The following is a 22,573-nucleotide window of genomic DNA, read 5'->3' as shown; positions in this document are numbered from 1 at the left end:
ACTTTTACTTTGCTGGTGTTTAACTGCATTGCTTTACTGCATTTCTGCATTGGGCTCTCACATACTCTGTGATACTTTATAACCGTAGTGGGATTTTCTCTGTCTCGTGCTGAACCCAGTCGACCAATCACAACAGACTGGGTCATTGGACCAATCAGCGCAGATTAGCTTCGCACTAAGGAGGGTTTTGGGAACAAACGAATCACTAAACGAATCATATGGGGAGTCGCTGGGAAAATTAGGTAAAAATAAACGCATATTATAAGACAATGAAAGTGTTTTTGACCTTGCATACATATCAGTCTGTTGTTGGAGACCCCCAAAACCAAAATATGACCTTTTATTATGCTCTTTAAAAACTGTCACAAATAAGAAAGCTCAACCAACAAACTGTACACATTACATTTAATTTTCAGAAAGAAAACTAATGATACATGTCACTGGATCTAAGTATATTGTGTATTTTTGAGTGAAGTTTGTTTCCTGCAGTTTACAGTCCAGTGTCAGTTTTGTTCTGTAATTGTTTGTGTGAGTCCTTTACATTGAAAAAATGCATCCTGGCACGGTTCACGACCCAGGAATGTTTTCAGCATTTCCATGCCATCCACTGAACCTCCTGCTTCCAGAACCACACGTCTGTATTCCCTGCCCACCTGTGTCAAACACACACAAACACATTTATATTCCAAACAGTTTCAAAATGGCAATCCAAGAAGCTATATTCTCATCAATGTTTTATTTGTCCACCTAAAGAGACAGTACACACAATAATGAAAAGTAATTGGAAACTGGCAACCATTGACTTCCATTCATTCATTCATTCATTCATTTTCTTTTTGGCTTAGTCCCTTTATTAATCAGGGGTCGCCACAGCGGAATGAACCGCCAACTTATCCAGCACATGTTTTACGCAGCGGATGCCCTTCCAGCTGCAACCCATCACTGGGAAACATCCATACACACTCATTCACACTCATACACTATGGACAATTTAGCCAACCCAATTCACCTATACCACATGTCTTTGTCTTGGGAAACCAGATCACCCATAGGAAACCCACAAGAACACAGGGAGAACATGCAAACTCCACACAGAATGCCAACTGATCCAGCCAGGGCTCAAAACAGCAACCTTTCTTGCTGTGAGGTGATCGTGCAACCCACTGCACCACCGTGACGCCCTCCCTTGACTTCAATAGTATCCGTTTTTCCAACTGTGGATGTCAATGGTTACTGGTTTCCAGAAAAATTTATGGATGAACTCTTTAAGTTGATTTCTATGGCATTTTTTACCTTAATAAAAGCCACTTCTTTGGTTGTCAAGCTCAATAAATTTAGTAAAAATAATACCACACTACAGGCAGAGATGGGAAGTAACCAAGTACAAATACTTTGTTACTGTACTTAAGTAGATTAAGTAGTACTTAAGTAGTACTTTACTCCACAATTGATTTTTCGGCCATTTTTTTACTTCTTACATTTTTACACAAATATCTGTACTTTCTACTCCTTACATATTTAAATCAGGATTTGTTATTTTCGTTTTCATGTGTTTGGTGGTGTGATCTACATTATTTCTTATCATTGCGCAATTTGAGCGCCTTTTTGATGCTGTCAGTCTATTTTCGTCATTGCGCTGCTTTTTCAGCTATGGTTATCACGCAACTTATGTAGGCTAGTTTATGAAGATTACTATGAGAAAGGCAAGGATGACTACGCAGATGAGACAGAGGGAGATTGCAAATTTAACATGACTGATGCTGCCCTGTTTACACGGTAATAAGACACATTTTGCTTGATCAAATCGCAGGTAAACAAGAGAGACACATTACAGTTCAAAAATATGCCTACATATGCATAAGGTTAAGAGTCTTTTGTCCACTTCCGATCATACTGCACGGGGTTTTCCTGGTCTTTCAATCTAATACTGCGAAAAAAAGTGCTGTTTAGTACAGATTTGTACATTTATGCACTGAGATTTATTACCTTTATTTCAGATGAGTTAATATTTCCTATTACAGAATTTACATGTATGCTGTTTACCAGGTTTTTTTAAATGGATTTTATTACTGAGTATATGATTTTACATATAGGCATATTAATCTTCAATTTATTTTTAGCAAATGTTTTACAATAAAAGTAACTATACTGAGCAATTTATGAATACAAATAAAATGCAAAAGATCCTGAATTTATCACGTGAAAAAAGATCATGCACATGTTTTGTAAGTTGTAGTCATGCCTGTGTATGTAGCTTTTAGCATAGTATAACTGTATTAACAGAAACTGGATATTTAGCTAGTGAAACTAAAACATGTAGTAGTAATGGGTACTTTTTACCTAAGTACATTTTTGAGGTTGTACTTCTTTACTTTTACTTGAGCACAAAAGTGTAATCAGTACTTCAACTTTTACCAGAGTCTGTACATGAGTATCTGTACTTCTACTTGAGTAAAGGATTTGTGTACTTTTGCCATCTCTGACTACAGGACTATTATTATTGAATACAGTATTTGGATGTACATGGATGTGGTTCCTTTGCAATGTTGCCATTGAATAAAACAGTTGTAATGCCAATACTGTAAACAGAAGCTTGCAACTCCCACATCCAAGTTCTTCTGATTGGTCAGCTGCTTTGGAAATGACATTAAAACATTGAAATTCCTTTTACTTGACACAGCGTCTTAAAAATGTGGCCCTCATGTACAAGGTAAGACTGGGTGATATGACAAAAATCCAATATCATGACACAAATCAACTCATATCCTGATAATGATATTAGGATATTGTACCAATTCTGTAAATTCAGTCAATTAATGTTTTTTTCATATTGACGAAGCCCGTAGCCAGGGGAGGTTCGAGTGATTCGATCAGATGATCCCCACCCCCACTAAAAAAGTTTTGAATTGGTCCCTGCATGAGCTCATTTGTCCTACTTTCAGACTAATATGCCATCATAAACTGTAAAAATAACCAATAGAAGAAGGCTTAAGACAAATGGCCAGATTCTGACTGAAGAAAGTTGATTTATCAATTTTGAATACTTTTTAAGACCCCGCGGACACCCTGGTCAAATCAGTGTTTACATAGAATTTTGAAAAGCAGTGCACTGGAAAGGAAAAACATTGTTTGTCTGGATATGTGTAACTATGTATATCAGATGCTGTTGCAGAAATATAAAAACTAAGTTATGCATTTTTATTATTTCTGCAGTATTCTTCTTCTGTGAGTTAAACTGACTGATGAGAAAATCTGAATTATTAGCAAATTTAGGTGATTCTCTAGTTTTGGGTATTCGTATTTTAGATTGATTCCTCGTCTGGTAAAAAAAAAAATGAAAATATATATATTTTGAGCCCTGTTATATCATAAATGAACTCATATTTTAATACATAATGTGCCAGAAAATGAAAGTTTTGTTGAAAAATATCTTCCGTTATGTTCGTTCTTCTGTTGTAGGTTAAAGAAGATATTTTGAAGAGAGCTGAAAACCTGTAACCATTGACTTCCATAGTATTTGTTTTTCCTACATGTTTCCAATTCTCTTCAAAATATCTTCTTTTGTCTTCAATGGAATAAAAAAAATCTTGTTTCACCACTTGAGGGTGAGTAAACAGTGAGTAATATTTCATTTTGGGGTGTGCTATTTCTTTAAATACTCTGTGTACTTCCTCATTAGGCAGACTTATTCTTCAACAATACTATGACTAACTATGACACAGACTCATTTCCACAACAATAGTATGTTTAATTTTTACTAACAACTAGTTATTATAAAGTATAAATAATCATCTATTCTTGGCAGATAATCACTCCAGCTCACATGATTGACATCTGTTGATTTCAGCAGTTTCCCAAAGTGAGCAAACACATGCGTCACTGTTGACAAGTCTGCTTCAGGCAGTAAAGGGAAGTGTAGTAATGTTGGTAAATCAGGCATGTGGAAACTTAAAAACGTCTTAATGACTCAGATCTTGATGACGCTTCATATATTTTGCCATTTAAACATGCATCCGTGGTTGTTTTGTTTTATTCTCAACAAGTAAAACTAAAATAAAAAGACTCAAACCTTTGGATTCAAGATTCCTTCCTTTTTGAAGCGAGTGAAAAAGATGTCCATGGAGTAGACTTCACTCCAGAGGTAACTGTAGTATTGACCATCATAACCTCCAGCTAGATGACTGAAACTAGCAGTCATGTTTGTGCCTGCAGAGAACAGAAATATGATGCTTGAGATGCTAACACAAAAGATCTTTTACAATTTCTTTTACAATTAAATTATTATAAACACACTATAAACAAACAAGTAACATTAATTTAACATTATAACATCTTTAATTTAACTTTAAAGAAGACCTATTATGCAAAAATCACAATTTTAAGGGGTTTAAACAGTTGTGTGGCAACAGTGTGTAAATATAACCAGCCTCTAATGGTAAAATTTTGTATTATTTTATATTTTATATAATCACACAAAAAAACAGTCTGCAGAAACACTTTGACATAGCTGATCCAAATAATCCAGGTGTTCAAAAGAGTCTTTAACACCTTTATAAGTTGCAGAAGCTGTTTTTGATTAACATTTGAGCAAAACTGTGCAGAGCTACAGCCCTCCAGGACCTGAGTTTGAGACCTATGCATTAGAGGGATCTTTTCATCTTTTTTACTCTAATTTACTAATTTATTTGTAAGCGATGTAAATTTTTTTTTCAGAAGACATGCTTTAAATAATTTATTTTATTTTGACAGGATAGTGGAAAAATAAGAAAACTAAGACAGTCTGTAATTTTTATTATTCTGTATTATACACTGTGAGAAAAAAATGGTATAATGTTGTACCAAACAAGTACCCTTTTATGGAACAGAATTATACCTTAAGACAAAGAAACAAATTTGTACCACTGCAGTTACAAACCAAAATGTACCTTTGTTTTTTAAAATCTGCAGATACAATAGTTTACCTTCATCAAAGGTACAAATCTGATCCATGAAGGTACCACTACAGTGAAAGTGTCAAAAATGTTTACCAAACATTTATTAAAAATGCCTTAAATATTAAGTTAACAATACCTATAGTTTTGTTTTACCAGTTGTTTTGTATTATAGAACTTAGTAATCAATGTTTATGAGTTTCGTCAAACTTCTACTTTTAATAGATGATTCATGTTTTAATGTGGAAATTCACTTTGAATCACTTTGCCTTTCCAGTAATATTTATTTTCATAGATATTGTAATAAAGAAGTTGTCCAACACTTATGTACATTTTTTATAAGAACAATTGCGTACCTTCATTTCAGTTGTACCATAAAAGGTACAGAACAGTATCATAAGAGGTCTTTTCTGTACCATATAAGGTACAACTTTTACAAAGGTACAAAACTGTTCCTTAAGGAACATTATTTGTACCACCGTGTACCTTTTTCTGAGAGTGTATACTACTATGTATGGTCTTGTTTAAATGGCAATAAAAAAATGTTAGAATCACAAGGTTGAATCTCGGCATGATGGCTCAGTGGTTAGCACGGTCGCCTCACATGAAGAAGGTCGCTGGTTCAAGTCCCTGCTGGGCCAGTTGGCATTTCTGTGTGGAGTTTGCATGTTCTCCCCGTGTTGGCAATAGGTGAATTGGATGAACTCTATTGGCTGTAGTGTATGAGTGTGTGTGTGTGAATGCGAGTGTGTATAGGTGTTCCCCACTACTGGGTGGTGGGTGATGGGTTGCAGCTAGAAGGCCATCTGCTGCGTAAAACATATGCTGGATAAGTTAGCGGTTCATTCTGCTGTGGCGACTCGTGATAAATAAGGAACTAAGCCTAAGGAAAATAAATGAACGAAGTAGATATTTTTTGTGACCTTTTATAAGTTGAATGTCTTTGTCCTTGAGGATCACATTTTCGTTTTATGGTTGATGTAAAAATTAACACATGAAAACACAAAATATTCATAAACGTTTATCTAGACTAAAATGGATTCAGGAAGATGATTTCCTATGATTTCCCAAAAAAGCCATGCGATACAAGCAGAACAGAAAATAATTTGTCAAAGCACAGGTTTACACAGAAAAGCGTGAAAAGGTTTTATTTTCTTAAAGCTCCTAAGAATATATGACGAGTTTTTTTATACAATAATGTTTCTTCTAAAATAAGCATTTTACTCTGACTCCTGCATGTACGTTTACTAATTAGAATTTTATGGCAAATAATATGTTCGTTTCATTGCATTTCAAGGCAAATAACTGAACATAAATTCATAGGAAGCTGAAAAAAATGCTCATTTTATTAGGAAGTTTCAGACGGCAGAGCACTTAGAGGTTTTTGCATCCGAGCTCTTCATATGCAAATGTTATGATAAAGCTCTTTGCAAGTAAAATGAGTGACGATGTTCACACTAAGCTGCTATGTTAATTTTAATGTGTTAATGTGCTTATACTTGAGGTGTCATAAGCGTGTTCGTTTCTGAGACTGTGTTTATGACCTGGTGTGGCAGGGATTCCCAGGATGTCTTTGCTGAGCTTGGCAAACTCTGCTGCAGTGTCCGCTCGATCTTTAGTGTGGAGCGTTTGGTCCGCTTTACTGAGCACTATTTGCCTGAGGTTCATCAGACCTGCACACAGATGACAAATAAGCAGAGTTTAAAAGGAAATACATTTTAATGCATTTAATGTATTATAATAATTATTAATATTACTGTATATACAGTTTTATTCATTTTATTAGTTGTCAAAATTATTAGCCCCCCTGTGTAATTTGAATTCTTTTTCAAATATTTCCTAAGTGCTGTTTAACAGACCAAGGAATTTTTCCACAGTATTTCCTATAATATTTTTCCTTCTGGAGAAAGTCTTATCTGTTTTTGTTTGGATGGAATAAAAGCAGTTTTTAAATTTTTTTAAAACAATTTTAAGGTCAATATTATTAGCATCTGAAGAATCTTTTTTTTCTGATTGTCTACCATTCAAACCATTGTTATACAATAAGTTGCCAAAATTATCCTAACTAGCCTAGTTAACATACTTTAGTTAAGGCTTTAAATTGTACTTTAAGCTGAATATTCACATCTTGCAAAATAAGTAGAAAAATACAGTTTACCTTAATCATAGCAACGACAAAATAACTTCATTCATTCATTAACTTTTACGTCAGCTTAGTCTCTGATATATCAGAGATCGCCACAGCAGAATGAACTTTCAACTATTCCATCATAAGTTTTACGCAGCTGATGCCCTTCCAGCTGCAACCCAGAACTGGGAAACAGCCATACACACTCAAACACACAATCATACACTACAGCCAATTTAGTTTACCCAATTCACCTGTGCCACATGTCTTTAGACTCTGGGGGAAACCAGAGCACTCAGAGGAGACCCACGCCAACACAAAGTGCTAACTACTGAGCCACCCAAAATAACTTGGGTATTAGAGATTAGTTATTACAAATATTATGTGTACAAATGTGTAAAATCATTAGGGAAATATTTTTGAAAGAAATGGTGGTGGTGTCTGTGCAATCAGTCAGGATGAGGAACATGTGTGTGAGCGGAGTGCATGTATGGAGATGTAGTCCATAAATGGCGGATTTGTAGTCCGTAAGCTATTGTGCATGTTTATCAGCGATCTATGGAGTTTTCGATTGGCCTCGTGAAAAAGAGAATAATTTCGTATTCTCAGGGCCGCCGCGTCCAGAGGCGACCTAGGCGGCCACCTAGGGCGGAAGAATAGTGAAGGCTGCGTCCTCTCTAATATTAATATTAATAATAATTATTATTACTATTATTATAATTATCATTATTGTTAATAGTAATAAAAGCAACAAGGAGTAATAATTTCATTTGAAACTCCATTTAATAAATAAGTATTTAACACATTTTTTTATATTTAATAAACACCGTCTTGATGAACAGAATAATTTTAATTCGATTTTTAAATAAAAGTAATAATAATAAAAAATAAATAAACTGACGCCAAACTTTTGACCGGTAGTGTAGATCAGTAGGTTGTTTTAATAAAATAATTTAATGTGCGTGTTGAATATAATAGATGTTTGTTGATAGGCGGTGCTTTTGTTAAAACCTCTTTTTGGTCGGTCACAAATCTTTTTAAATGCATTAAAGGGCAGCGAATATATTAGCCTTAGCCTGGAGTTTGTTCATCCTCCGCCTATAACTAAAATAATAGAAAACAAACAATGATATAGATTGACAAGAATGAACCATTTCATAAAAAAGAATAAAATAAACATATGTATATATAAAACAAACCAATTAACAATTTATTGAAATTCTAAATTAGATAAAAATAAAAGTATTTTGTGATGGAAGTTTTTTATTATTGATGATAATATATTGATGATTGACAATTATATATTGATAATATAAATTGATTACAGTTTTGCTAAAGTAAACATCACTTGTATTATAATCTCACAGCCATGTGTAATCTACTGGTTGTTTAAGAGTGAAGGAGCTGTAGTGAAATTCTTATCTAAAACATTGTAATATTGTCTTTAAAAATGCTTGTGAGCCCATACTTGGGATCTTTTATCTCAGAGAGGCTGTCTGTGTGTAAACTGATCATTCTCCAGAAAATTAAGGCAATTGAAAGAGAAACTGTCATTCTTGTCATTACAGCTTGAATAAATGTAAAAATGAAAAAAATAAATGCAGTACTGTAATAAGCAGAAAAAAAATACAACAAGAAACACATATTTTCCAAGGAATATTTTAGACGCAATTGTAATATAAATTTGTGGAGTATAATGTTGATGATCATATTTGTCCATCTAAAAAACTGAAAACCCTTGTTTTAGAAACATGATTCTCTAGATGTGAATGTGGGGTCAAATCTGACCTGTGTTGGCCACTCTAGATGCGATGAGTTTGCCCAACAGAGCATCTGGGATCGGGCTGTCGTCTTTATAGTGACGGGACATCTTTCTGAGAGGCTCCTTTTCCCAAACCCAGTTTTCCAGCATCTGAGACGGCACCTCCACAAAATCCGTCTCCACCTGCGTCCCACTGAACTCTGCATATCGGCTCTGAAACATGGGGCACCAGCAGTTAAAGAGAGAGTTCACCCAAAAATAAAAATTGACTCACCCTCCAGTAGTTCCAAACCTTTATGTTTTTCTGTTGAACACAAATGTAGATATTTTGAAGAATGTTGGTAACTGGTGTTATATTTTGAAGAATATGGCTAACTGTTACCTCAATAGAAGAAAAAGAAACACTATGGAAGTCAATGGTTACTGGTTTCAAGATTCTTCCAAAGAAGATATCTTGAAGAATGTTCATAATAACTGATTATTTATTTGTTTGTTCACTTTTGTCTTCTTCATGGCGATCTTTACATTTTGAAATGTAAACAATTAACAAAACGTTTTAAACAGTTAGATAAAAATTCCAAAAATACATTTAGGTGATACCTCTTAAAAATAAACCAGTTACATACACTTCTCAATAAAACTGTTGTCCATTTAGATTAAATACACGTTCAAATATTTATTTAACAGTAATTTTAGTCTGACAAGTAAACCACGATTGTGGATCTTCACCTTTTAATAAATATATCATTTTATGAATAAGTCTTGTGTGATCTTGTATGACATCTGGTAAAAAAACATCCTTTTTACAATAGGATACATTTCTATATTCCTTATTCTTATGACATTAATTTGTTAACTAGTAGCTACTGACTTCCCCAATACAAAAAAAAAACAACTCTTATGGAATTCAATATGTAAAAACAAGAAGATACTTCGAGCAATGTTTCTCTTAAAACAAAGGAAACTCTGTTTGATTTTCGACAAAGTAAAAATGATGTTACGCCATTTTAGTTTTAAGTGTCTTTGAACCACAACATCTGTATGTTTGAAGTGGCAGGTAATTTAAGATATATATTTTTTTAAATCAAACATTTATGTATTTATTAATTTCTTAAGGCAGCTAACAAAATTTGGAGTATCCACAGCTGCTATGTTCAGGTTTTATAGAGCAGTCGTTGAAAGACTGATTGCAGTTTGGCAGCTCTTCAGGTCAACAAACAAGTCAAATCCATAATATAGTGCAAACTGCCTCAAAATTATAGGCCGCAATCTGCCTTCTATAGATGACATCTATGTCTAGCATATGCAGAAAAAAGGTTTGACAGTACTTAGAGATCCCACACATCCGGCTAGACAGATTTTCACACCTTTAGACGAATTATAGCTAACACATGACATCATGTTTTTTTGAACAGCATCATGTTTTAAACTGTTCTGGCACTAATGTGGGCACATGACAACTTCAAAATGACACGACAATACGACACGATAACCTCAAAACATTATACAATTCTGAGCGTGCCTCAAACAGTTGATTGGGCTTGACAAACCACCTGTAGAAAAACACACTCTTTCATTTTTCTGTAATTCTAACTTTTTTACAATCACTCAACATCTCCTAAAAAAAACAAAAGCATTGTGCATTTATGAAGTGTACTTCACACAGGTGAGTGGGCTTGACAAACCACCTGTAGAAACACTCTTTTCTAAAAAAAAAACACTTTACTCTTTACTCCAGCACTTAATTCTCTAACAGTAATTCACTAACAGTTCCTTTGTATAATTAGCGCTCATTGTGTGTATTTCCTCTTCGTGTTGAATCGATAAATAATTCTTTAATTGAAAGTCAGTTTTATAATGTACATGTATTTAATTATTTATAACGATTGTAATAATTTATGCATTTATGTTTGTATGTACAAATGTGTTTGAACTCACTAGGAAATTCCAGACAATTATGTTGTTTGGGAATAAATAAATAAATAAATAAAAACAAGATAATGTTGCTAACTGGTAGCCATTGACCTCCATTGTAGGAAAAACAAATACTCTTCCATAGTATTTGTTTTTCCTACAATGGAGGTCAATGGCTACCAGTGGTTATAGGTTTCCAACATTCTTCAATATATCTTCTCTGCTGAACAGAAGAAAGAAACTAAAGTAGGTTTAGAACAACTATCCTCTTCATCTTCTTGATCTGAAATATTTCTTAAATTGGCATATTAGTGTTGTACCCTGGAGCAGAGCTCATGCATGACGTGTCCAAACTCGTGGAAGAAGGTCTCCACCTCGTGGTGCTGCAAAAGCGAAGGCCAGGTGCTGGTGGGCTTGGTGAAGTTGGCCACCATGGCGGCCACAGGCATCCTACGATCCCCATCAGGCCCAACACACCCTGGCTGGAGCCCAAAGCATGCAGCGTGGCTGTACTTTCCCTCCCTGATGAGTAAAACAGAGCGATAAATCTGGATCAGGACTATTTCAGGTCATTACACCAATAGCCAATACACTTTGGAAGAAGGTCATGAAGTATTCATCAGATTTCAGCCGCATGCTCTTCTTTAAAGACTGCAGGAGGTCAGGTCTACATTACTGACCTTAGTCAAGTTCAACACTCACATTCTCACATTCCAACTCTCTTATTTATGACCACCTTGCAGTGCGTGGCGCAACGTGGCACGGCTGTTCAGACTGCCATAGACACAAGGAGTCATGATGTCAATTTGTTTCTTTTAATGACAGCAGCAAAAAACTGAACAATTATTTGAACTGTACAACTGTTAAGATAAAAATTAACATTTATTTTTATATCTTTTTTTATCTACAAAGTGTGCAGCTTTTGTCACTGCAGTGTATCTTGGGCTTAATTACTTACTAAATAATGTATACTTTACACTTGACCTTTACTTAAGTATACTTCTTTTTCCTAAGGGTGCATTTACTGACTTACCAAGATCAGTCTTGTACAGCCAGAGGGAGTATTGCTGCTCTGACAGCCAAGTTGGGTCAAAGCTAGGGATGCTCTGATCAGGATTTTTGCCGCTGATATTGAGTATCGATTTCCTGTCATGGTGATCGGCTGATACTGAGCACCGATTCTAATGCTTCAAGCTTTATAATGCATTGAGCACATTGAGACGATCTTGCCTTACCTAAGAGAATAAATCAAGGATGCTGCATATAATCCCTTAAACACGCCTCTTATAACTATTTAGGTGTAAACATGTCATGGCAAGAAGCAGCTTTACAGAAAATAATTCATCCATTCATTTTACTCTGGCTTAGTCCCTTATATATCAGGAGTTGCCACAGCGAAATGAACTGCCACAGAAAATAATATAACATAGATATAAAAATTGCTATGAAAAATTTCAATGCAATTTGGAAACACTGCAAATGATGAAAGAAGTATTCAACACGTCTCAATCAAGAACAAGTTTGGAGCGTATGTTTGATGCATAAGAAATAAAATGCACACCTATAAATAATACTTCTTTATTAAAAGGAAATAGGCCTATAAACTACTGTTTATAGCAATGAGTGTATTACAAGAATTAATATTATTAAATATTCATGTTAAAAAATAAACTTTTATTTATCTAATAATTCCAGCCAGCTTTTAGTGAATTTGCAATATTGTCAAAACAAAACTTTCAGTTGTTATATGTAAAAAGGCCTAAATACATGCAGGAACATTAAAATATTTTGCTGGTCTCCAACTTATGACGCGACCATGTAGAGACAGAAATCACATGTCATTGTGTAAATAAGATATTACATAAGGCTATTTAGCTTGTTTATTAAAAGAAGTTATGATCTGGCGCTATATATAAAATACAATTAACTTGACTACAAGTGGGGGCGGGTGTCCCCCTAATATAATGGCAGGGGAAACAGTGATTTTTACAACCCCATAGTCAACATTGCTGTATTAATATGTGCTTTAAATAAAATCGAAACTAGAAATCCATTAAATCCACACTCGGTGGATCCAAGATACAAACATGGATATTCCAGTAGAGGATTGGAATACAATATGTTTGAATGCACAAACAAAAACATTGCATTCTCGATTGAGATAGCTACAATATAATTGGATAATGAGAACTTGTATTACTCCTGTAAGATTAAATTAATTCAACCCTAATATCCCTGATCTTTGTTTTAAATGCAGTAAGATACAGGGCACATTTTTCCATTGTGTGTGGGAGTGCAAGGAGGCTCAAAAATTCTCATTATATTTCTCAATTTATTACTATTCCAATTCCTTTATGTCCTGGATTATGTATATTGAAAATGGTATGAAGACAGGTGTGCTTTGTCTACTAAAGGAGGACAATTGATTGCTTTATGTTTAATACAAGCAAGGCGTTGTATTGCTTTATGTTGGGAAAATGTTAAATCGCCCCTCCATTGGACATTGGTTGAGAAACCTAATAACACGTTTGGCTCTTGAAAAGCTCACATATGTAACAAGGAAAAAATGCTCAGAATTTTGTGATATCTGGAAAGTGTTTTTGAACTTTGTGAAAAATGGAAATAATGAGAAGCTATGAAATTGTGAAATGTGAATTGGTTTAATTATTTAATTTGAATTACTTAATTAAAATTCTTTTCCCCAAACCTGTCTGGGTTAAGTTTTGGGTTTTGATTTATTGTAAAACTTTGAAAAGCTTAATAAAGACATTGTATATAAGTGCTATATAAGTGCATATAATCTGCACTTGGTAATTGCACAACCCAGGCTCATTCTGAAAATGTACCTCTATATACATTTCTGGAGAGCGCCAAATACGTCCCAGGAGCTGTATTTTTTTTTGCAGTTTTTGTTTTCGCGAATCCACCAGAGAAATAAAACAAATACACTTACAGAGATGGTATAGGTATATAATTTCACTCACCTGGGAAATGGTTTGCACAGCATGCATATCATTTAATAATTGTAAGAAATAATTCCAAAAGCAACTGACTGTGTAAAGCCACATAAAACAAAACAAAAATACGATAAATATGCCGAGTTCAGCGACTAATCAGCCGGAATCAGCTGAGGTGAAGTGACGACGACCAGCGAGACCTAGCTGTCACTCAAGTGGCCACGCCCTTAATTATGCAGACTTAATATAACCTAATATAAAGGAAACAGATAAGTTCTAAAAAAAAAAATCACCCACTCACAGTTGTCATGAAGGGTAATATTAGCTGTATGAACCAAAATCATTCTTTGTACCAGTCTGTAAACACATTTTTTTCTGCTGTAAAGTTGGCCAGTAGAAAATACTGAGATGGTTATGGTGTTTTAGAATGACCAAAACAACATTTCAGATGTTTTACAGTGTGCCCAGCCTGCTGGTTTGTCCATTCACACACATTTTTATCATCTCATGATCCCTCATAACAAAATCACATGACCTTTTTTAATGCGCATAGAGGAATTTGTTCAGTAGAAGTGTTTCCATCGTAGTTTATGCGCATCTTTTCTTATTGAATAAAAAAAAGTTTATCCTACTCTGTTATGAGCATTTTTTTATGCGCATTTTCAAAATTTATGCGCATCTTGGCGCTTCCACCAAACAATTTTTTATGAGCATCTCCAAAATGTGTATAAATATAGGTGGATGGAAACGTAGCTACTGATTCTGTTCACTAGCACAACTACAATAAATTTTTTTCCTGGAAAGTTTATTGACAAAATTTTTTTTAAAATTTAGCCTTAACACCTGATGTATGCTGGTCTGTAATCATGTGTAAACAAAACAACGCACGCAGGCCACTTCAGTTAAAAAAAACTACTTATGTGAATGTGTTGCATGTTTTTTACCTAGGATGTAAGTCCAAGTAAAACTGTCCAATCTGATTTCCAGTCAGAGAGTCGAGTACTGAGTAGAGTTTGACGCTGTCGTGCCACACATGAGGGTTTTCCACTTGCTGGAACGTCAGACCCAACAGATCCTGATATATATCCAGCAGGCCCTTGGTCACCACCTCCAGAGGGAAATACTCGATCAGTTTGTCTTTGTCCACCGCAAACTTCACTTGCTCCACCTGGTTCATGTAGTAGGGCATGTCCCACGCATGGAGCTGTCCGTCAAAGTCCAAGCCCCGCCTCTCACAGTCTGCATCTTTGAGTGACAGCAGGTAATGCCTCTCCTTCTCGCCCACTGGCCTCAATCTCTCGTATAACTCATCTGTTAAACACCAGAAAATAGTTTGGTTAAATAAGTCATGTAGACAGGTGGAAGTTGCATAATATAATATTATTTTTTGCACCTGTTTGTTACACAAATATCTTTAAACAACCAGTCGGACACTCGTCCATTTATGCACGTAGGTGTGGACAAGAGAGATTTAAAGGGGACCAATTATGTCCCTTTTAAACTGAAATGTTAAGGTTTCTAATGTAATTAATACATATTAAACCTCTTATTAAATATAGATGCTGAATCACTGACGTGTTGGTTTCAAGTTTTATTTTCAGCAGATCTGCTGCTGCTTTCAGTAGTATGGCAATAAATGTCATGTAAAATGGCATTCAAACTCACATTATTAGCATTTAACACTGAATAAAGCACATGAGGTGTACCTGAGGTGATCATTGTCAGTTTTTTGTTATTTAGCTGCAAAAAATAGAAAGCTGTTTCTAATATCAATTTGAGGTGTTAGAACAAAAACTCCTTTTAATATAGAAAATATTCCTTCTATCACGCGCCGTTGCTTTTATTTAGAACACAATTTAAATCGGCCTTTAGGCTTGAGACTCGATCCTTTTGGTCCACGTGTTTTTTAATGGAAAATTATTTAAACATTGCAGCATTCATACAACGATTTATTGTTTTTCCCCTTTTCAAAATATATACTATGCATAAAAACATTATAAATATAAGTTGCACAATATAAATAAAACAGATTTGAATACAAATTTCAGCAAACAAACACCCTTAATGTGTTTATTCCTTTATTAAGATGTCCATGGTAATGTTTACTTTTACGTTTCATTTAGGGAAACTCCTGAGGTAAATAAGTGATATCTCTGAATAAATCTAAATAAAATGCTGCGCTTTCCACCTCCAGTCGCAATGACTTCTGGCACTACTAGAGCGAGTTGGATGCTCAAGTCTGCATCGGTGCGTCCTCGATATCAAGAACACATCCGGGAAATTTCACGCATCCTCCGTTCTTGCGGTCTTGAGTATTGGAACTGAACTTTGGCAGCTGATGATGACGTTACACGAGAGCATGATGCAAGACCGCTGAAGAACGCATATTGAGAAACAGCCACAGTCTCTAATAAGCAGGAATTTCACCCTCTAATGACATGTACTGTAAAAGGGTTTTTATTTTTATCAAGAGTGATTATAAAAAAATGTAATTATTTAATTTACCATTAGAGGCTGGCTATATTCACACACTGTTGCCAAACAACTGTTTAAACTCCTTATAAAAGACATTTTTGCATAATAGGTCCCCTTTAAGAAATGAAATTCTACAAAAGAGCATCTCTGAACATCTCTGTTTATTTCATTATTAAAGTTTACATTAGGCCTGGGACACACCAAGTCAACGTCAAACAACTAGCACCAATGAAAGGCAACACTGTTGTTGCTTCATGTTGGATCATGTCTGGACCTAAAAGTTGCGTGTGACTGAAAACACAAAAGTGACTAAAGCCAACTAAAACGAGAGCCCTGTTTTGTACCTGTGCAAGAGAATGTGTCTTTCTGCTCCGCGGGGGCAGTAGTCTGTTTTGTTGTTCCGCAAAGTGAAACTAAACTTCCGTCGAGGACATACAAAGTGTAAACAATGCAGCATTTAGTACCATTATCACTGTAATTGTCACTTACCACACACCAAACCAACTAGCCAGACCGACACAGCCCAATTGCAGACCGTTGGCTTGGTGTGTCCGAACTCTTAAGCGTTTGGTGAATCCTGCATCCTTCCTCCCTGAACTATGATTTTTTTTTAAAATAAAGTCTGAAGTCTGGTTTACAAGTGTTGATTGCTTCGACTTTAGATGATAGGTTCATGGGTTTAGCATAAACAACTTGGATACCGTCAGCTTTCAATGGTTGAGAAGTGGTATAATGGTGTGGGGTTTATATCTTCTATGGAAACATTGCGCCGCTTAGTACCAACTGAGCATAGTTTAAATTGCATACACAAGCAGCCTATCACTGCTAATAATGTCTATTCCTTAGGGTCTGTTTACATCTGGTCACTTCATGTGATATTCCCTGTCCTAGCAGGAATTGAAGATGGGGGAGTGAATGAAACCACACTCTATCCACCTTCAACACCCAGCTGAGGTGCCCTTGAGCAAGGCACTTAATCCCTAATTGGCTCCCCAGGTGCTGGGCGTGATAGCTGCCCACTGCTTCGGCTGTATGCTCACTGTATGTGTGTGTGTGTGCTTTTGGATGGGTCAAAAGCACTGGACCAATTTCGATTATGGTTAACCAGTACTTGCCAATACTGACTTGACTCTTACACTATGTGGAAATTTAGCAAGTTTTTTTTTTTACTAAAACATCAAATACATCGCATTTTATTTCATTATTATTATGTTTTACAAAAATGAAAGCTATACATCCTATCCGGCATACAATTGGATCTTATTTACAAGCTACAGGAGGCTTTGTACTTCACTCGTGTTCCAGTAAAACATCATCACAAGCAAACAAGGCTCTGCAATTACTTTCATTATAGGCTAAATTATATATTTTTATCATACAGATACACAGAGATACTAGAGGCCATTAGAGGTGTGTGATGCATCTCTGTTAATAATACTGCCATCTGATATTTATTTAACATTCTAATTTCATCATAATGGATAATGACTAGTCAAAAATAGAAATGAAAAAAAAAAAAATAATAAATAAATCAAATGAAATGAAACAAACATTCAACCGTCTCTGCAGCTTTCCTGTTGCATTAGTGCTGTTATATTTGACCATAAATATTTAATTAAATATTGCTTTTTCCTTTTTTTTTTTTTGATTTTGGGAGTAGAAAAAAATTACATTTATGATTTCAGAAACCAGATGCATTTAGATGGGTCCAGTTTTGGTGATTTGTTGAGTTATAGGATTCATATTCGTCCCTAATGGGTTTCGAAGGGCAATCTGGCTAATAAAGCTATCCAATCAGACAAAACTCATGAAGGACCAGCTGCAAACAGCCCCTTAGCGACCACAGTGAACCTATATTCTGAATCCAGCAGGATAATTTGCCATGTCACAATGCTTTCTAGAACGACAGTGAGTTCACTAAACTCAAATGACCTCTCAAGTCTCCAAATCTCAGCAAATAGAGCACCTTCAGGATGTGAAGCAACAGGAGATTCACATCATGTACATGCAGTTTACAAATCTGTAACAACCACATGATGCTTTCTTCCTTTATCTATTTTAAAATCAAAATAAAATAAATAATATAAAACAAAGCACATATCACAGAAGTTATCAATTCACCATACATTTTTGTACATATTATCTGCAGTGGCATCCATTTTTGCAATACTTGCTAAAATTACAGATTTACGGCGCCTTGTTGAATCTGTGTCATAAAGAATAAAGGCTGTTTCGAAGACAACAGTGAATTTTTCATTTTTTAAAGTTGCCAGTGAGTGAAAGAACACACTGTAAGAACTAAAATATTATGAACAGCTGCCTATCCTGTTGCTTCCTAAACAGTTCTGGAGCACCAAAACAAGACTCTATAACAGCCCTGATGGTGCCCTGTGGTATCTGGCACCAAAACAAAAGAAGTGACCGTGGATTGGACTTCTTGTACCAGAACATCCCACAGATGCTTGATCTTATTGAGCTCTGTGGAATCTGGAGACCAGAGCGATGTGTGCTGGATGGCAAGATTGATTATCCTGATGAATGATGTAAATGCTATTTCGGCCACATGTAAAATGCTTACTAGGGCAACTGGCTAATTTAGACCATACCTTTATATGTGCCGCTGTTGTGAAAGGCAAAAAAAGTGGTCCAACCCAAAGTGAACCCAATAAAGTGGTTGGTGAGTGTGTGGGGGGGTATTACTGTACATATATTTGAAATAAATGATTACTTTTATTGAACAAGGATGCATTATTTGATCAAAAGTGATGGTATAGATGTTTTTGATCTTAAAATTTCTAATTGAAACTTTCTAATTTGATTAAATACTGCTTTTGAGCATTTAGAAAAAATAAATAATTTGAAAATCTGCAATTTAAAGGCATTAACGTCTGGACTGTAATAAACACTAGCAAAAAAACACTTGGATTTATCTATGCAAATAGTTAAGTTGGCTCCCATTGGATAATTACAGCATGCATGATTAATTTTCAGCTGCTAACAAGTTATTTAACCCTAACTAAAGGAGAGAGTAGCTTCTCATTTCTTAAACGTCAGATCCTGTGTTAATCGGTTTCAGAAGGGTCAAATTATTAGGAGGCAATAACCAAACAAAAAAACATTGAACTTCTAAAGTGTGTTCAGAGCTGTCCAACACATTAAAACTGGAAGGATAGTAGGTAACCTTCAACTTAGAGAAAGAAATATGGTCAGAAATGCTTTAGAAATATGGTCAAGATCAGCAATCACAATCTGGTGAAACCAAATGATATAACACAAGAGCAGAACTCATTGCTGGCTCTGTTTAACAGATAAAAGTTTAAACCAATTCCACACTCACTGAAGAGAACTCTAGGGGGATTAAGTATGTAGCCATAAGAAAACCCATTTGCTTCAATTTGCTAGGGAGCATAGAGATTGAACTCTGGAGCATGAAGCGGACGCTGAAGGTCATGTGGTCTGATGAGTCCAGATTTACCCTGTTCAGAGTGATGGGTGCATTAGGGTATGAAGAGACGGATCATGCCTAGTGCCTACCATACAAGCCTGCGGGCACAGTACTGTGATCTGGGGATGCTACAGTTGATCAGGTCTAGGTTCAGCAACGTTACCTGCCCAAAGAATAAGGACCTACCTGACTATACTGAATGACCAGATTACTCCATCCAATAGATTTTTTCGTCCCATGGGCATATTCCCAGAGTAAAAGATATTCCACACTCACAATGTTAAGGGAACTCAAGGGGCATTGAGTATGTAGCCTTAAGAAAACCTCTTTACTTCAATTTGCTAGGGAGCATAAAGATTGAACTCTGGACAATGAACTGGACTCTGAAGGTCATGTGGTCTGATGAGTCCAGATTTACCCTGTTCAGAGTGATGGGTGCACCAAGGTAAGAAGAGAGATGGATGAAGCGATGCACCCATCATGCCTAGTGCCTACCATACAAGTCTGCGGGCACAGTACTGTGATCTGGGGATGCTGCAGTTGATCAGGTCTGCACTGAATGCCCAGATTACTCCATCCAATAGATTTTTTCTTCCCATGGGCATATTCCAAGAGTAAAAGCTATTCCACATTCACAATGTAAAGGGAACTCTAGGGCAGTGTTTCTCAACCACGTTCCTGAAGAACCACCAACACTACATGTTTTGGATGTCTCCTTTGTCTGTCACACCCATTACAGGTCTTTTAGTCTGTGCTAATGTCAGGTGTGTTTGGTTAAGGAGACATGGAAAATGTACAGAGTTGGTGGTCCTCCAGGAATGTGGTTGAGAAACACTGCTCTAGGGGGATTGAGTATGTAGCCATAAGAAAACCCATTTGCTTCAATTTGCTAGGATAATCTGGACCTTGAAGATCATGTGGTCTAATGAGTCCAGATTTACCCTGTTGTGATGGGTGCACCAGGGTAAGAAGAGAGATGGATGAAGCGATGCACCAATCATGCCTAGTGCCTACCACTAGCCTGCGGGCACAGTACTGTGATCTGGGGATGCTGCAGTTGATCAGGTCTAGGTTCAGCAACGTTACCTGCCCAAAGAATTAGGATCTACCTGAATATACTGAGACCAGATTATCTCATGGGCATATTCCAAGATGACTATGCCAGCATTAATCAAGCTCAAATTGTGAGTGGCTCTAGCAGCATGAGACATAATTTTTACACATAGATTGGTCACCACAGAGTCCAGACCATAACCCTATTGAGAATCTTTGCGATGCGCTGGAGAAGACTTTACTCAGTGGTCCGACTCTCCCATTATCTATACATGAGGTTGGCAAACAAATTGTTAAGAGGTTGCACTAATGCAAATTCTGATATTCTATAGCATATGGGGTATATCTGCACATATATGAAATGCATACCAGAGCAGCACAAGGAGCATTCATCACCCCTATGTAAACCTGAACGAATGCACTTCACTGGATGAATGGAGTTACATGACCACTAAATGGTGCTGATCAAGTTCGTTACAAAGCTCTTTAATGTGAACCTACAGTATACTATAACTACAGTAGTCAATATTTGAAGGGGACCAAAAAAGTTTTTCAAAACAAGAATTGGTGTTGTTCAGTATATTTACGACAACTTTCATAATGGGTTTGAACTATATCAAATTTTGACTAAAAGGCAAATAAGACAGATTTTTGTTATTAAGGGGCAAAAAACTTAACTGAGGGTTGTGGGCCGAAGGTACATTAAAGTTTCCATTAGTAATATCCTAATTTATTTCCTGCTATTTAAAAATAACTAGAAAATATTGATTTAAATTATATTAACAAATGCAGTATATTTTAAAAATTGTTCATTAAATTTATTACAGCAAAAACATCAACAATCCCATTAATACAACAGAATAAAGTGCTGTACACACTAAGCTGTGCCTGCCTTTGCCTTGATTTGCTCGCCAATGTCTACAGCCTTGCAGCAACTCAATGCATTTAGGCATGCAAACATGGTCAAGACGATCTGCTGCAGTTCAAACAGAGCATCAGAATGGAGAAGAAAGGTGATTTAAGTAACTTTGAATGTGGCATGGTTGTTGGTGCCAGACAGGCTTGTCTGAGTATTTCAGAAACTTCTGATCTACTGGGATTTTCACACAAAACCATCTCTAGAGTTTACAGAGAATGGTCCAAAAAAAAAGAGAAAAAAGAGAAAATATTGAGTGAGTGGCAGTTCTGTGGGTGCAAATGCCTTGTTGATGCCAGAGGTCAGAAGAGAATGGCCAAACTGGTTCCAGCAGATAAAAAGGCAACAATGACTCAAATAATCATTCGTTAAAACAGAGGTATGCAGAAGAGCATCTCTGAATGCACAACACGTCCAACCTTGAGGTAGATGGGCTACAGCAGCAGAAGACCACACCGGGTGCCAGTCCTGTCAGCTAAGAACAGGAACCTGAGGCTACAATTCCCACAGGCTCACCAAAATTGAACAATAGAAGACTAGAAAAACGTTGCCTGGTCTGATGAGTCTCCATTTCTGCTGCGATATTCGGATGGTAGGGTCAGAATTTGGCAACAACAACATGACAGTATCATCTCAGACTGCTTTTTTGAACATGACAATAAGTTCACTGCACTCAAATGGCCTCCACAGTCACCAGATCTCAATCCAATAGAGCACCTTTGGGATGTGGTGGAACGGGAGATTCGCATCATGGATGTGCAGCCAACAAATATGCAGCAACTGCGTGATGCTATCATGTCAATATGGAATAAAATCTCTGAGGAATATTTCCAGTACCTTGTTGAATCTATGCCACGAAAGAGTAAGGCAGAAGGCAAAAGGGGTTCCAACCTGGTACTAGCAAGGATTACCTAATAAAGTGGCCGGTGAGTGTATAATGTATAACATTTTTATTTTTACAGACATGGTTTGAAAAAGTTACATCTGAATCC

General features: G+C 36.0%; 1 protein-coding gene across 3 annotated transcripts in view; it reads right to left on the bottom strand.

Annotated features, from left to right (window-relative positions):
* Nucleotides 1-388: 388 nt before the first annotated feature.
* nln (neurolysin (metallopeptidase M3 family)) overlaps nt 389-22,573 on the bottom strand; it is a 39,116-nt gene continuing 16,931 nt past the window's right edge. For all 3 annotated transcript variants that reach the window (XM_056466978.1, XM_056466977.1, XM_056466976.1), the window contains exons 8-13: nt 14,637-15,003; nt 11,056-11,257; nt 8,848-9,034; nt 6,476-6,604; nt 4,070-4,206; nt 389-653 (exon numbers count right to left, since the gene is read on the bottom strand). In XM_056466978.1, the coding sequence (XP_056322953.1) occupies nt 504-653; nt 4,070-4,206; nt 6,476-6,604; nt 8,848-9,034; nt 11,056-11,257; nt 14,637-15,003 (1,172 nt within the window). In that variant the 3' untranslated portion in view covers nt 389-503. The remainder of the gene's footprint in view (nt 654-4,069; nt 4,207-6,475; nt 6,605-8,847; nt 9,035-11,055; nt 11,258-14,636; nt 15,004-22,573) is intronic.

The sequence above is a fragment of the Danio aesculapii genome, chromosome 10 (genome assembly GCF_903798145.1).
Source record: "Danio aesculapii chromosome 10, fDanAes4.1, whole genome shotgun sequence".
In the NCBI taxonomy this organism is placed as follows: Eukaryota; Metazoa; Chordata; class Actinopteri; order Cypriniformes; family Danionidae; genus Danio; species Danio aesculapii.
This window is presented reverse-complemented; position numbering and strand designations above follow the sequence as displayed.